The sequence below is a fragment of the Gorilla gorilla genome, chromosome 1 (assembly GCF_029281585.2).
Source record: "Gorilla gorilla gorilla isolate KB3781 chromosome 1, NHGRI_mGorGor1-v2.1_pri, whole genome shotgun sequence".
Lineage (NCBI taxonomy): Eukaryota > Metazoa > Chordata > Mammalia > Primates > Hominidae > Gorilla > Gorilla gorilla.
Genome location: NC_073224.2, coordinates 63,499,104 through 63,513,602, shown reverse-complemented (window position 1 = coordinate 63,513,602; position 14,499 = coordinate 63,499,104). Strand labels below are relative to the sequence as shown.

General features: G+C 34.4%; 1 protein-coding gene across 1 annotated transcript in view; it reads left to right on the top strand.

Moving 5' to 3' along the window:
* CDC73 (cell division cycle 73) overlaps positions 1–4,233 on the top strand; it is a 131,450-nt gene extending 127,217 nt beyond the window's left edge. Inside the window, exons 16-17 of the mRNA XM_031016526.3 lie at positions 58–199; positions 1,013–4,233. Of these exons, the coding sequence (XP_030872386.1) occupies positions 58–199; positions 1,013–1,049 (179 nt within the window). The 3' untranslated portion in view covers positions 1,050–4,233. The remainder of the gene's footprint in view (positions 1–57; positions 200–1,012) is intronic.
* Positions 4,234–14,499: the final 10,266 nt, after the last annotated feature.

Genomic DNA, 14,499 nt, shown 5'->3' with positions numbered 1-14,499 from the left:
TTTTTCTTTTTTTTTATTTTGAGTAAAAATGGTAACTTCTCTCCACCCTCTCTATAGTTAAAGCCTTCCATCTGAAGTATGATGAAGTTCGTCTGGATCCAAATGTTCAGAAATGGGATGTAACAGTATTAGAACTCAGCTATCACAAACGTCATTTGGATAGACCAGTGTTCTTACGGTTTTGGGAAACATTGGACAGGTAATTCCGATTCTAAAATATGCTTATGTGTGTTTTATTGTAATTTTTCTGTCTCAGTTAAATTTTAAGTTCCATAGAGTTGTCAGTCTTATTCCCTAATTGCCTTCTTTCATCATTAACTTGATGCTTATTTTCAGTACATAATTAACAATTTTTTATTGTATAATTACTTTAGTTGGAGAGTTTAATATAGCCTGATAGAAGTAACACTAAACTGAGTCAGAAGACTTAGACTTTAGTCTTGGTTTTGTAATCTGTCTCTAATTATCTGTGTGACCTTTTTGAACCTTATTTTCTATCCAAGGAACTTTGGATTAAGAGAACCTTATGTTTTTTGCAAGTACTGAAAGATCTATGATTCTGGATTTATTTGTGTTACGGATGGGTCACAAAAGGAAATGATTTTTTAAAATTTATTTTAATTACTAATATAGTGTTTATAAAGCCCTTTACATTAATAACAGTTTTGTAATCGGCAAATTTAAGAACAGCATATGATCACAGTAAATACCACTGAATCGGTTCTCTTTGAGGTATGCTCCTTAAAATCTGTAACATTTTTGGTGCAAGTCTCTCATGATATGTGTGAAACATACATTATTTTAGCTAGAAGCTCTTAGATTATATTACTTAATAAGAGGAGTGTTATTTCTAGCTTATTCCAGAAGTCTTTATATTTCCAGTTTTCTAGAAAACAGCATTTTATTCTGTTGATTTTAAGTTTTAAGAAATGTCAACTTGTTTTTACATGCATTATTCTAAAAATTCTAAAATTCCTATAGTCATTATAACCTACCATAATATTTTTTTCAGGTACATGGTAAAGCATAAATCCCACTTGAGATTCTGAATTATTTGGCTCCTCCATTTCTGGAAATTGAGACTCAAGCTTTATGAATTTATCAAGAACTTAAAAATGAAGAAGGTCACAGATTGATCTTTTATAAGACCTTATTTGATGCTTTGTGCTTCAAGGAGATGATGCCTGTCATCCATATAAGCAAACTTTTTGGCTTACAACTATTTTTTTAATATTAGCCTTCTAGTCTGTAATGGAAATTGTATATTTTGATAGAAGTTTTTTCTCCATTGGTTAAATTAGCATTACTTAAAATTTGTTTCTTTAGAAAATAAATGCAGGTTATAAATGTGTGTATATTTAGAGATTATAAGGCTCTCTGAGCCATCTTCTGATTTTTCATTGCTCTATAATTCTTTTTACTGAAAATACTATGTTATGAATGGTATTAAATTTTAGTCTCTGGAACATCCAAAACCAAGCAAAGGGATGTGACTATTTTGAATGAATCAGAATGTCAACTTGTATGTACACTATATCTACACTTACTCTTTATTTAAAAAGAATAATGAAAAATCAAGATCAATTCGTCAACGTGATTGAACTGTTCAGCCTTTTCAAGATTTCTTTATTTACAAATGATTACATTTAAATGAATGTACATTCTTCTCACTGACTTTGGTGATTTTGAAACCTAGAATGATGTGTTTCTATCTGTAATATCTTTCCATTTGAAAAAAATCTCAAAACACAGATTAAAACCACAATAGGCTGTAGTATTTTTTATTTTGGGAGCCAGAGTATGATTTGGGGGAAGAATATGTATCAGCCCTATTGCAGTATAACTTTTAAGCTCCTTTTGTCTTTAGTCCACTTTTGATTCTAATTTTTATGGTATAGGATTTTGAATCTTCTATTTTAGGCTTGTCAGTCTTGGAGTTCTTATCTTCCATTATCCCTAAATATTGATAAACTCCCAGGCACCAAAGAAAACATTTGCTTAATTGTCTGAAAAGAAACAAGAGAAAAACACTGGTATTTTTATGTCTGTATTCAATATGGTATAAAATATAAAAACTATATTTTAACTTAGTGAAATATTTTACTATTTCTCTACTTTAGACAAAATGTTGCATCCAAGGTACATCAAGTGACCATTTGCCTTGAACCTTGATTTCACTTTGTTGTTTTTTTTTTTTCCTTAAAGGCAACTAGGAAGCTTTACTTTCCTAAAGTGTTTTTGCCATTGGAATTTTTGCTGATCACAGTCTTATGTCATTTTTTTCTCCGTTTTTATTCCCAGCAATTTTCTGCTAGGTTAACATATTTTTGGTGAACGTTTAGGCCTTTCATAGGCATTAAGCTGACATTATCTAGCTTCTTAATGAAATTTAACACTGTCACAAAAATGAGAAGTTATTATTTTTTAAGTGATCACATAGTTCATACCACTAGTAACTAGAAAATATATTTATTCACATGATATTTACAAGGCTCTTCAGAAGAGAACAGTCAGCATTTTAAATTACTAGATTTTAGCATACTTACAAGGTTTGAACAGATTCTACCCCTATTTTCCTCCCTTTTTAGCATCTTCTTTCCTTAAAGATAAAAGAAAACTCAAATTTGTTTACATTAGGCTTTCTTAGCATATAAATATATTTCCAAAATAAATTACATGTTGTGTAAACTTTCTCCATGATGAAATAGTCAAGGACCAGAATCTGTAATATTTTTATGTAGGATTACTTGTCAAGACTACTACAAGTCAATATGAACTACCTTCCCATAAAGATTTTAGGTATTTGTACTTATTTATGAACTTTACTTGAGACAGAATATGGTTAAAATTAGGAACATCTACTTTGAATGAGGTTTATTTTTCTATTTTGAATTTGCCTTATGTATATTCAAAGGCTTATGGAAATACTGTAAAGGAACATTAGGAAAAGGACAAATATGCTATAACCATCTATCTTAAAATCAGACCCTTAGTATAAGCACCTCTTTTTCTCTTTGACAATTTAGTCTCTTATTTAGGTCCATGTAATTAATTTCATTCCATTATTTTTTAGCTGTTTATTCTAAAAAACAAAAATTTTCAGCTACTCCCATTTATTCTCCCATGACATGGTCCTATATAGCAGTACTTAACACAGTGCCTGGCACATAGTAGGCATTCAGTAAATACTTACATGCATGAATGAGTAATGTATTTTCAGTGTAACAAATTTATTATAAAAGTGTAGTTTGACTCTTCTTGGTCTTGGAGTTTGAGAGTACAGAATTACAGGGAATGAAGAGAGGTATAAGTAGATATTTTAATGGAAATGAGGTATAAATTAATAACTTGACTTACCCCCCCATAAGTTACTGCTAACTGGAGATACCCTTGTATGCCCAACCTGTAAAGGAAAGTTCTGTTTCTATACTTATAGGACATTCTTCTCTGTCAAGGAACAGTAAGAAATATGTAGGTTTCAATCAGTTGCTCTCAACCCTGACTGCATTTTAGAATCATTTGGAGAGTTTTTAAAAATATCCATGCCTGAATCTTGATTCCCATTTTCATGTAATTTGAGACAAGACCTGGTCATCAGTATTTTTTTTTTTTAAAGTTCTCCAGGTAATTTGAATGTGCAGGAAGGATTCAGAATCACTGGTTTAATTTGTTATTGAAAACAGTACCAGTATTAAATGTGTTTCCTCTTCCTTCTTTTCTGTATGTATGTGTGGTTTTTGATTTTTTGTTGTTGTTGTTGTTTTGTGGCCACCCTTTGCACTAGACCATCCCTGTTATTGGTGGTATTGGCCTATATTCCCATTGACAAATGCAATTTTTAATTATTTATTTAATATAGGAGTATTTTACTGTTTAATATTTAAACAATGTTTAATGTATTTCATTATTAACTAGTATTATAGTTTGTTTTTTTCCCATGTCTCCGTAACTTTTACTAACATTTGTTTTTAGCAGCACAACAGTAATCCATATAGAAACAACTAATTCATAATGAGGAAAATCTCATAATTTTTAAGGCAGAAGTATTAATTTTTGATCTGCCATGTAGAATGAGACAAATACAGTTTGCTTATGAAAGTGGCATACTTTTAAATTGGTCTACACAGAAAAGTAAAAGTAAACTATTCATTTAAATAAGATTCATTATCTAATAAATATTGAGGGAATATTTTTCCTAAATAAAAATTTTTCTGACTGCTAACAAAAATTAAAGTGATTACATTGTTCTTTTTTCGAGGGGTGGGGAGGAATATTTGTTGAACTAAAGTATATAAAATTTTTTGAGACTAGCAGTATATTTTATAATATTACAAATACAACAATTATTTATAAAAGCTAGTCAAATTAATGGCTTAGAAAGTAGCTGTAAACTTTGTGTTTTGAAATTGCTTGTTTAAATGCAAAATTATGAGTAAGATAAGTCTTTTTAAATTTTTTATTTTTGATTTTTTTGGAAATTTATTAAAGCCCTTCATATACACATACTTTTTAAAAAAAGATTCTTAATAAAGAAATTATTGGTTTGGTTAAAGTCCATATAGAATGCTGAGAAGTAATTAATAAAATAAGAACTATAGAAATTTGTTCTCAGCTGAAAAGTTGGCAGCTGCTCTGTTTCTTTAAAAAAGTACAACATGAAAATTTAATTACATTAGCCTTAATATTACTTGACTGAATTTCTACTATTTATTCACTTGTGTTTGAGATTCACCCAGCTATTCTAATGATAGAAATAAAAAGTGGAGAAATGACTAAAGTTGACTTAAGTTAAGAATTGGAGTGGGAATTTTGAAATGCCATGTCCTATATATTCTGGCATATTTGTTGGCACATTTGCAAGTATGTTGATCCCAGCATTGTTTATATCTGTTGGAATAATAACTAAGGAAAAATTGAAAATGTATAATAGATGTATAAAGATTTATATTTAGTTAGTATATAATAGATAATACTTGCAGGTTTTTTATGTGTTTTGGGTTTCTGTGTATTATTTTAGGCAATCTTTATAAGGGCATCTTGGAAGTTATAAATATGTGCCATTTACTGAAAAGTGGTAAGCATTTTTATATGAGTAAAGCTAATGAAATAAAACTAGTTTTATTGCCAAAATTCAAAAAGTGGGGTTCATGCTATGTCGAATTTAAGCAAATGATCTGTCTGAGGATTTTGTTTGCCATTGAATTCCATTTCTGTCCACTTTAAATTTACTAAAAGCTATTTAACCTGAGTTTGATTATAATGCTTCATAAGTAATGCAGTTCATGTACATAGAGTAAGCGCTGTAAGTGATTTTTAACCACCATTTGGTGCTGTTTCTCAAAGTGGTTCTTAATTAGAGTTTAAGTTTGGGTGCCATGTGAACTCATAAAATATTCTACTCATTCTTTTTGTTTTTCTTTGTTTTGTTTTCTTTGTTTTATTTTTCATTCTGTTTGTTTTTCTTCATTTGTTTTTGAGATGGAGTCTCACTCTGTCACCCAGGCTGGAGTGCAGTGCTGCGATCTCGGCTCACTGCAGCCTCCACCTCCTGGGTTCATGCAGTTCTCCTGCCTCAGCCTCCCGAGTAGCTGGGATTATGGGTGCGCACCACCACACCTGGCTATATTTGTATTTTTTAGTGGAGACAGAGTTTCACCATGTTAGCCAGGCTGGTCTTGAACTCCTGACCTCAGGTGATCCACCTGCCTCGGCTTCCCACAATGTTGGGATTACAGGCGTGAGCCACCATGCCTGGCCTGTTCTGCTCATTCTGATTCCAGTTTGGTGGGCTCTTAAATTTTAGGTTTAATTGTAAATAAAACATGTTGCCCTATTTTGTGTTAAGAGCACTAGGGACATTTCCATTCTCCCTTTGTCCTCAATCACCCAAAAACATTCATACGAAGAAGTTAGAAGCTGTATTGTGGGCTGGAATGCTATTTTTACATGAAAAGATTATTGGGATTTGTCAGGCATAGTATTTCTCTGAGGAATAAATGAAATATAAATTTCACTTTGGAAACTAATGAGTTAAAACCATTTACAGTTTCTGTTAACGAGTTAAATAATGTATAGAATCATAGTTCGTAATGGTAGCAAGTTCATGCTCTGCTGAACTTACAGTTTGATTATGGTCAAATTTTCTATGTTATTATTATAATAGAATTAAGAGTGTGTCCTGGTAAATTACATTGCCTTCACAGTTTGAACATTCTGATTTTAACATTTTGTAGTTTCAAAACAAACTGTACTCATATAATCAGAGCATTAACAGCATCATCATGTCAGTGGTACCAATAATTGTGAATCTTCTGCAACAAAATTTCTTTAATGATGAGTTTAATGGGCTATATTCAAACTTAATTTTTATTCAATTCATAAGTGCCCACTAAATATGTATTTTATTTCTGCTGTTCTGTTCCTTTGATTATCTGCTTTTCAGTGAGCATCTGCATAGCTAAAATAGATATAGCATGTGTTGTAAATGCTGTTGAATTTTTTTAAGGCTCAAAGGTGCTAGTATATAAATAACAGCACATTGCCAAATAAGCATTTTTTCTTTCATTTTCTAAAGTACTTTCATATTTACTCATGTAATGATCAGCATTTATGGTGAGTTGGAATAATTTTTCCTCTTTATTTTCTTAAATGACCCTAGAAAACAATGTAAAGTAGCTCTGAAGAAGGCTTTGTTGTTGAATCTGTCTCATAATTACTTGTGGATCCTTTGACACAGAATTATTTATAGTTTATCATTCACCCTCATCTAGAGAATGATGATTTCTATTACATAAGTAATGTAAATAGGGCTGAGACCATAGTGAAGCAGAAGACATTTGGGAGATACTTTTGATTACATTTGGATATTTTATTGGACTATGATTATTTTGCCAACAAAGTACAAGTCAAAACATTGGGTTATACAACATATTCACTTTAATAAAATATAGTAATGGATACTCACAGAAGAACTGCCTTCATGGAGTTCACAATGTTAATACTCTAAGTGTAATGGCCATCTATTTCTCTCTTTTTAATAATACAAACATTTTTCTTTAAAATGGAATAGTTTGAAAATGTTTATCGAGTCAGTGTAAATGGTTGGGGGTAGATCAAGTGAACTTCCTTGTGGCTCATTCAATTGTTTTAGCACAATTAAGCATCACTAATGTTTTTAAAGGGCTTGACTATATCACAGTTTTAAAATATTTATATTTTTAGATAATATATTTTTATTCCATAATGCACTACTGAGGACAAAAAGGAAGTGTAAGGGTCACTGATGATGAAATAAATTTGAGATGCATTAAAGTAGTTTAAGGCTAAAGCAGTTTGATGTAGGAATTTGAGGAGAAGAAGACTTCAGCTTAATGGGAAAATACTAATTTGGACAGCGTTATATGCTTCTGGGGTTGTCATGAATTTAAGCAAAGCTAGGCAAACCTAGTGTGATTTTTCTCCAGTGACATTTAGTTGCTTGATTTCAGGTATAGAGAATTGCAGTTAGATTTTTAAGCTATTTTGATGGCAGTAGAAGCAGGCCAGGGAGTTGAAGATATTTTCAAGGTAATAATTGTAGTACTGAAACATGGAATCTAAGCTGTTCAAGGAATACATGATAGAGGGAAGGTGGTGAATGGTGAGAAAGTGGTGCTGTCCTGTGAACTGATAACAACAATGAAGTGAGCCTGAAAGATAGGGGGAGGTGGTCAGAGGATGGGATGTGTGAAGTCAAGACTTCAGAGGTGATCTGATATTGATGAGAAAAAGTCAAGACCTTGGAAGGAACTGAGATAGAGAAGGTGAGGTATTCATTAAAATGAGGAGTCAAGGATCTATGGGGCTGCAATTACTCGTGTAAGTGTTGAAATGAGAATGACAAGCATAGGAGTGAGAAGAAAGATGGCAACAAGGAGAAGGTAACCGGTGACTGGTTGGCATTAGCTTTACAGGATCCATGCTTTAAAAACTTTGATTAGATATTTAAAGATGAATATTTAAAGATGAAAATATATTTAAAGATGAATTAATAAAATGTTAAAGGTATAGATCATTTCAGTGCCTTTCTCCAACATCCAAATTGTTAAAAAAAGAATTACATACTTGTCCCATTAGCCCAGATGATGAGGACTTTTACTAAGACACTATTGACAGCCTTCCCACCCTCTGAGTCTTGTTTTCTAAGTTTGCTCTCATGTGAGGCTAGTTCTTGTATTCTTTGCTACTTTTGTCGCTTAATGATACTGAAAGTGGGTAAAACCTTTGTTGGAAAATCTGAGCTATGCCCTCTAAGGTTTCATTAAGTGCTGGGGTCACTTCCCCCAGTTGGGGGTCACTTCCCCCAGTTGTATGTGCAACTCATTACTAAGAATATCCTGAGCAGTTCCTAATGGTGGGTGGCTGGCTAAAAGGAATCCCTGGAGATTTTGGTGTGGTAGGAAAGGATTTTCATTCTTGAGGATTTTTCTTTGACTTTTCTATGGGCTGGTTGATTTCCTCAGTTTGCTTTGTTCTGGGTTTTAGGGGAGAATTCTTGGGAGGTTGTGAATTTTCTTTGCCTACAGTGAGATGGTTAGATGCTATTCTGAACTTTATCTAAATCTTACCCAAATCCATTTCCATGTTAGCAAGCATGAAGTTGTTTACCTTTTCTTTTTTGGTGATTGATTTAGAGTTTTTCGTTCTCACTCACTCCCTTGCCAGTTCCTTAGATGTTATGATCCAGCTTTACACTTTCTTCACCCAGAAGTGACCTCACCTTTTCATGACAGAGGAAACAGAAGCCATGGACTTCTTAATGCTATATCTCACAAACCTGTATGCATGTAAGAATCTTTTATTTCCTCCTATTCCAGTGTTTTAAACATCCTGTCACCCATCAGGGACTTGTCCTTCATATGTATTTCTCCTATACCTTTCCTACTCTGTCATGCATTTTGCACTATTACTGTATCTCTTTCTTGTATTTTCATCTTGTCACCCTGTATTTATTTATTTTCCACCCACTTTTAAACTTAGTTACATCTTTCATGGTAAACAGGTTCTAGGGAGATGGTTTGATTATGTATCTTAAATTCCCTCCCCTCAATCTCTGTTTCCATCTGCCAACTACCCTGTCTTGAATAGAGCAGCTGCTGTGAGCCTGGAGCCCTTGGGCAAATAAGAGTGTATACAGTCCCTTGATTTTACCAGAAGATGGGAAAGAGAGCTTGCTTTGATTTTCTTCCTGTAATCCAGATGAAGGTCTAGAGACGGGCAGCTATGAAGCCTTCAGCAAGGGTCTGAACGGAAAGAACCTTGCTTTCAAAGATAACATGGATTTAGAGGAAAAGCGGTGCAGTTCATGTGTATGGTACTAGGAAGACTAGCTTCAGAGTACCTGTTTGGTTGCTGCATGGTGGGCACAATTCCACATCTCCCTGTGAGGCTAGGGGAGGGGAAGTAAATAGCAAAAAAACAAAAAAGAGATTGGAAGAGATTTTCCTCCTGTCATCTGTGATGAGGAGTGGCAACTTGCTGGTTAGTAGATAATCAGCCTACAGAAGAGAGCTGCCTTCTATTGCTCACAAGTTTGTTTCCACTCAGAGTATCCCACAGTTTGATTTATGCTAAATGGGGAGTGAGTGGACAAAGAAGAATATCTAAGGAAACCTAAAGAAAAATAGCATCTAGAGAGAACAGGAACACAGAAGAAATGGATGGTGAAAAAGAATTGCTGGTGGAGATGAATGACAACTTTAATTTTGAAAAAGCACCTGAGAAAATTCAGTCAGTATAAAATAAACTTTCTAGCAATTAAACCACATTAAAATGTGGTAGAAAAAGAGAGGCATGGCCACTATTGGGGACTAAATAGTGGCCTGGGATATCATGTAGAAGTAGTTATCTTTGGAAAAGTAAAAATCCAAAGACACGGAGATTTCAAAAATGAAAACACCTAGAAGACGAGTCTAAGATATTTAATGTGAGTAAGTGAAGAACCACAAGGAGAAAAAGGGAAACGATACAGGAGGGCACAATTACTAAATAGGAAACTTTAGTTCGAAAGGGCTCTCACTCTAATAGGTTCCAAGCAACATGGGCGGGGTTGGAGTGTGGGGACACACCTAGGCAGATAAATGTCATTCAAATATTTATTGTTACTTCCTGCAGTGACAAGTACTGTTTTAGTTGCTGGGAATACAGGGTGAACAAAGCAATGTTAGTTCCTTTATTGGGTGGAAGGAAGTAAATGAATAAATATGTCTCAGGTGGTAATAAGTAATACAAAAAAGCATAGTAGAGTGACTAGGCTATGTTAGGATAAGGTAGTGGCAGGATTTCCTATTTTATATGGAAGGTCAGAGACATCTCAGATAAGACATTTGATCAGCAATTTGAAGTGAGGTATCTAGTGTGGTAAATATGTGGTGGTGGGGGGAGAGCAAGGGCAGGGGGAGCAGCATTCCAGATAGGGAACAGGAAGTTTAAGGCAGGCAGGAACATACCTGCCATTTAAAGGACCATTAAGGAATCCACTTGGCTAGTGTGGAGGGAGCAAGAAGAGTGAGCGATGAGGGCAGAGGCAGTAGTGAACAAGATTACGGAGCTTTGTAGATGAATGGAAGCCTTTTTGGCTTTAATTTGCTGATACATATGGGAAGCCATTTGAGGAGCTGTAAGCAGAGGAGTGATATGTGATTTAAGAGTAATTGACTCAACCTTGTTGTGGGTAGCAAAGGCAGAAGCTAGGACACCAGATCATTGGATATTGCAACAATATAGACAAGAAATGACACAGGCTTGGACCCGTGTGGTATCAGTGGAGTAAAACAAATGGTGAGATTCTGTAAATATTTTGAAAGTAGATGGATAGGGTTACAATGTGTGAGATACAAATCAACAACACTTCTTTTTTTTTTTCCCTCAGTAACAAAGGATGGAGTTTCTGTTTATACTGTGATGGGGAGGATTGTGTAAGGATCAGATTTTGCAGTAGTAGCAGCTGGAGGAATCAATTTAGTTTCGGAATGTTGAGTTTGAGATGCTATTAAACATGGAGGAGATATTCAAATTCTTGAATTTCAGGGTAAAAAGAGGAATTTACAAAGGAAAAAGAAAATTACATCTCTAGACTTTAGAATGCAACCAAGAATCCCTTTTTCAGGTAAGATCATTCATCTTGAGGATATGTAATGATCCAAATGATATATCTGTGTGTGTATAACTTCACATAAGGAAAATAAAAACTTTAAACAGCAAATTATAACAAAGGCCTGTATTCTCTGATAGAGTGACTGGGTATTTATAACATAAGTGTTAAGTAATCTTCAAGCAGAAAAGATAATACATGGAAAAATCTCACACTAGTAACTATCAGTACTAAAGTAAGCTATCTTAGCAAAACTTAGAAGTGACAGCTGAGCCAGAGGAGTAGAGTGAGTGAAAGCATTCTAAATTTCACAACCCTAGTGACAACAAATGTTTGCCTTCATGGAAGAACAACATTTGTTCTTGCAACTAATCAGAACTTACATATTTTTAACAAGTAGCTTTCTAAAAGCCACTAAAGCCCTTTGGAATATTTTTTAAAACAACTTCTTTTGAGGTTATGGAGATTTTTAAATAGGTCAGGAAATTATTTCTAAGTTGTTATATTGTGAAGATAAAAAAGTTTTGGTAGGTAATATGTTTGCAGCCACAAAAAGCACAAAATACAATGTTTTTAATATTCAAGATGTTTCAAAATGTTCTTTACGTGGCACAAACTTTTTTCTAAAAGTATTCACAGACTTCTGGTCATCTGATTTTATAATTTTTATCCTTGTAATTTGGCAAAGAGCTAATACAGGTTTAGGAGAAGGGTTAACTCTGCCATTTCCTTGTTCCCATATGCTTGCATTATTACTGTTATCTTTTAATCTATTGATTTTTTTTTTTTCCTAGAAATCTTTTTGTGCCACTTTCCATTTTGTGTGGCGTCTGTAAACTGTTATCTGTCATGGTATGCTGGATGCGAGGGGATAAGGCTTCACTGTCAGGTCTTGTTCTCCCCTCACCTTATATACAGATCAGATGAAGCCATCTGTACCCATATATTAACTATTAATAAAGTTGAATTTAAATACAAATATGTATTTTAACATCATCTTCTAGCACCCCACTGAATTATCTTGCATGTTCCCTGAGGTGTGTATGCCCTACTTTGGAGACCTATAGTACTAAGTAAAAATCTTTTTATACAGTATTTGTCTTGTGTGGGTCATGAGCATTAGCATCCAATGGTAGGTGTGTGATTAAAATGCAGATTCCTTGGCCCCGTCCCAAATTTACTAAGTAGGCCTTTGTGGGTTATAGCCTTGGGATCTACAAATTTAACAAGATTGAGAAAACCTAAGGCCTAATTATCTTTCAGCCTCATCTAATCCTTCCCTCCCAAAGACGTGAGCGCCACATACATTCTTTTGCAGGCTCTCAACACACCATTCCTTTTCGCATCTCCATACCTCTGTAAATGTTTCTTTCCCTGCCTGGAATGTGTTCTTACCCTTCAAGAGTCAGCTCAAATTCACATCTGTGAAATCTACCTTAGTTTGTACATATCAAATAACAGATGTGTGTTTTTGTGATTCCACATTATGAACAGCATAAGGTATTTGCCATTGTTAGTATTATCCCATATGAGAAAAAAATAGACCAGAATTAATGCTCTTAAAGCTAATTGAGCAAAGATGTGTTTACATCAATGTTATCCACGTTCTCATTGATTTATGAAAATCAGATCTTTATTTTCCACACATATACTACAAAATCTTGAAATCTACTTGTATGGGGATGATCACAGATTGTATCTGAAGAAATGAACACACACACACAAATATATATGGAAGACTAAGAAGTCATAGCAATATCTAGTAAGGAGTAATTAAAAATTCACTTTTTCCCTCTTGCATGCTTTTATAACATCAGCACACCATTAAATTATAGTAATCACCGCACTGTAATTCATCTTCAAAATTGTGGGGTGTACCAGTTATCAATTTGTTAGCTGTGAGCTGTAAGGTACACCTTGCTTTGCAGTGTTGAAACTCGATGCTTGTACAGGTTTCTCCTTTGCGAGCAGGTTCAGTGTTAGGCTTTTTCGTTGGAGGGACACAGTAAGGCAATAGCAAGGGGAATAGGCTTCTCTTTCTGGTTCTGGTGTGCTGTTATTTGATTGGCTGCCAGCAGATTGGCCTGCAGAACGTCAGTCTCACCTCAACAACCTTCGTAAGGGTGGCCCACACCTTCCTTCAAGTTTCTCTGCTGCCTGGTAAAATGTCCCTACAGAACACCTTTGGCCTACCCAGAACCTCCAGTGATTCTTCTGCCGGGTGAGGTGCTCTGATTCGATCAGCTCTGGCCTTTCACCTTGGTAAATTTCTTCCATCTACAGCCCAAGTTCCTGTGGCATCTATGCCCTCTCCAAAGAGTTCTGAATCTCAGCCCTGGAATAGTGCTGGGGAGTGACTCATGAGTCCTTAGTATTCTTTCTCCCTTTGTTATTTCCGTACCCGTTAGAATCTTCTTTATAACTTTTAGTAAACCATCTTTTATTAACAATTTTCTATATTTAATTTTCTCTATTCAAATTACTAGTTTGTGCAGAATCTAGATTTTATGGAAAAAAACAAACAAACAAATGCCTAGTGATTTGTTTCTATCTCCCTCCTGTGTGGTTTCTATCTCCCTCCTGATTGGATCCTGACATAACGTTGGGGTATGCTGCTCATGAGAGATTTCTTTCAGAGTGGTGAATAAACTATGTCCTAGAAGGCATATTGTATCAGGAAGGGTCATGTGTTAGAGCTGTGGTTTACATTAATATATACAGTGTTAGGAGGAGCATAAAGAGGAAAACACCATTGTGGCAAAGTAATCCTGTGGAAACCAGAGAGAGAGAGATTTGATAAAGTCTTGGTGACTGACCTGAGTACGAAACCAGTGGTGGTGGTAGTGGGAATCTTTAGATTAATGAATATTGATTTATTCATATGCTACAAAATTCAAAGGGCACCCAGTTTCTCTTTCTAGAGGTTATTACTATGTACAGATTCCTGGGACCTTTCCAGGTATCTGATGTATAAATACCTCTTTCTCTTTCCTCTCTTTCTAACACAGATATTAGTATTCTTCTGTGTCTTACTTTGTCCCCTTAATAGTATATCTTGGAAATCATTGTCTTCTTTAAAAAAATGTTTTAGTTGAGGTAAACATTCATTATACAGTAAATGTCTTGTTCCTTTTAACTGGCTGCATACCCTATCAACCTATGGCTGTGCCAACACTGGAGAGAGTCTGGGTTGAGTATAGTCTTTTTACCATTATAAACAGGGTTGCAGTGAACATTCATGGGTATACTTCTTTGTACCTATGTATGAGTGTATCCTGGATAAATTCCTAAAAGTGACGCCACTGGATTGGATGTCATTTTTTTTAAACTTTTTATTTTGAAATAATTATAGATTCATAAGAAGTTGC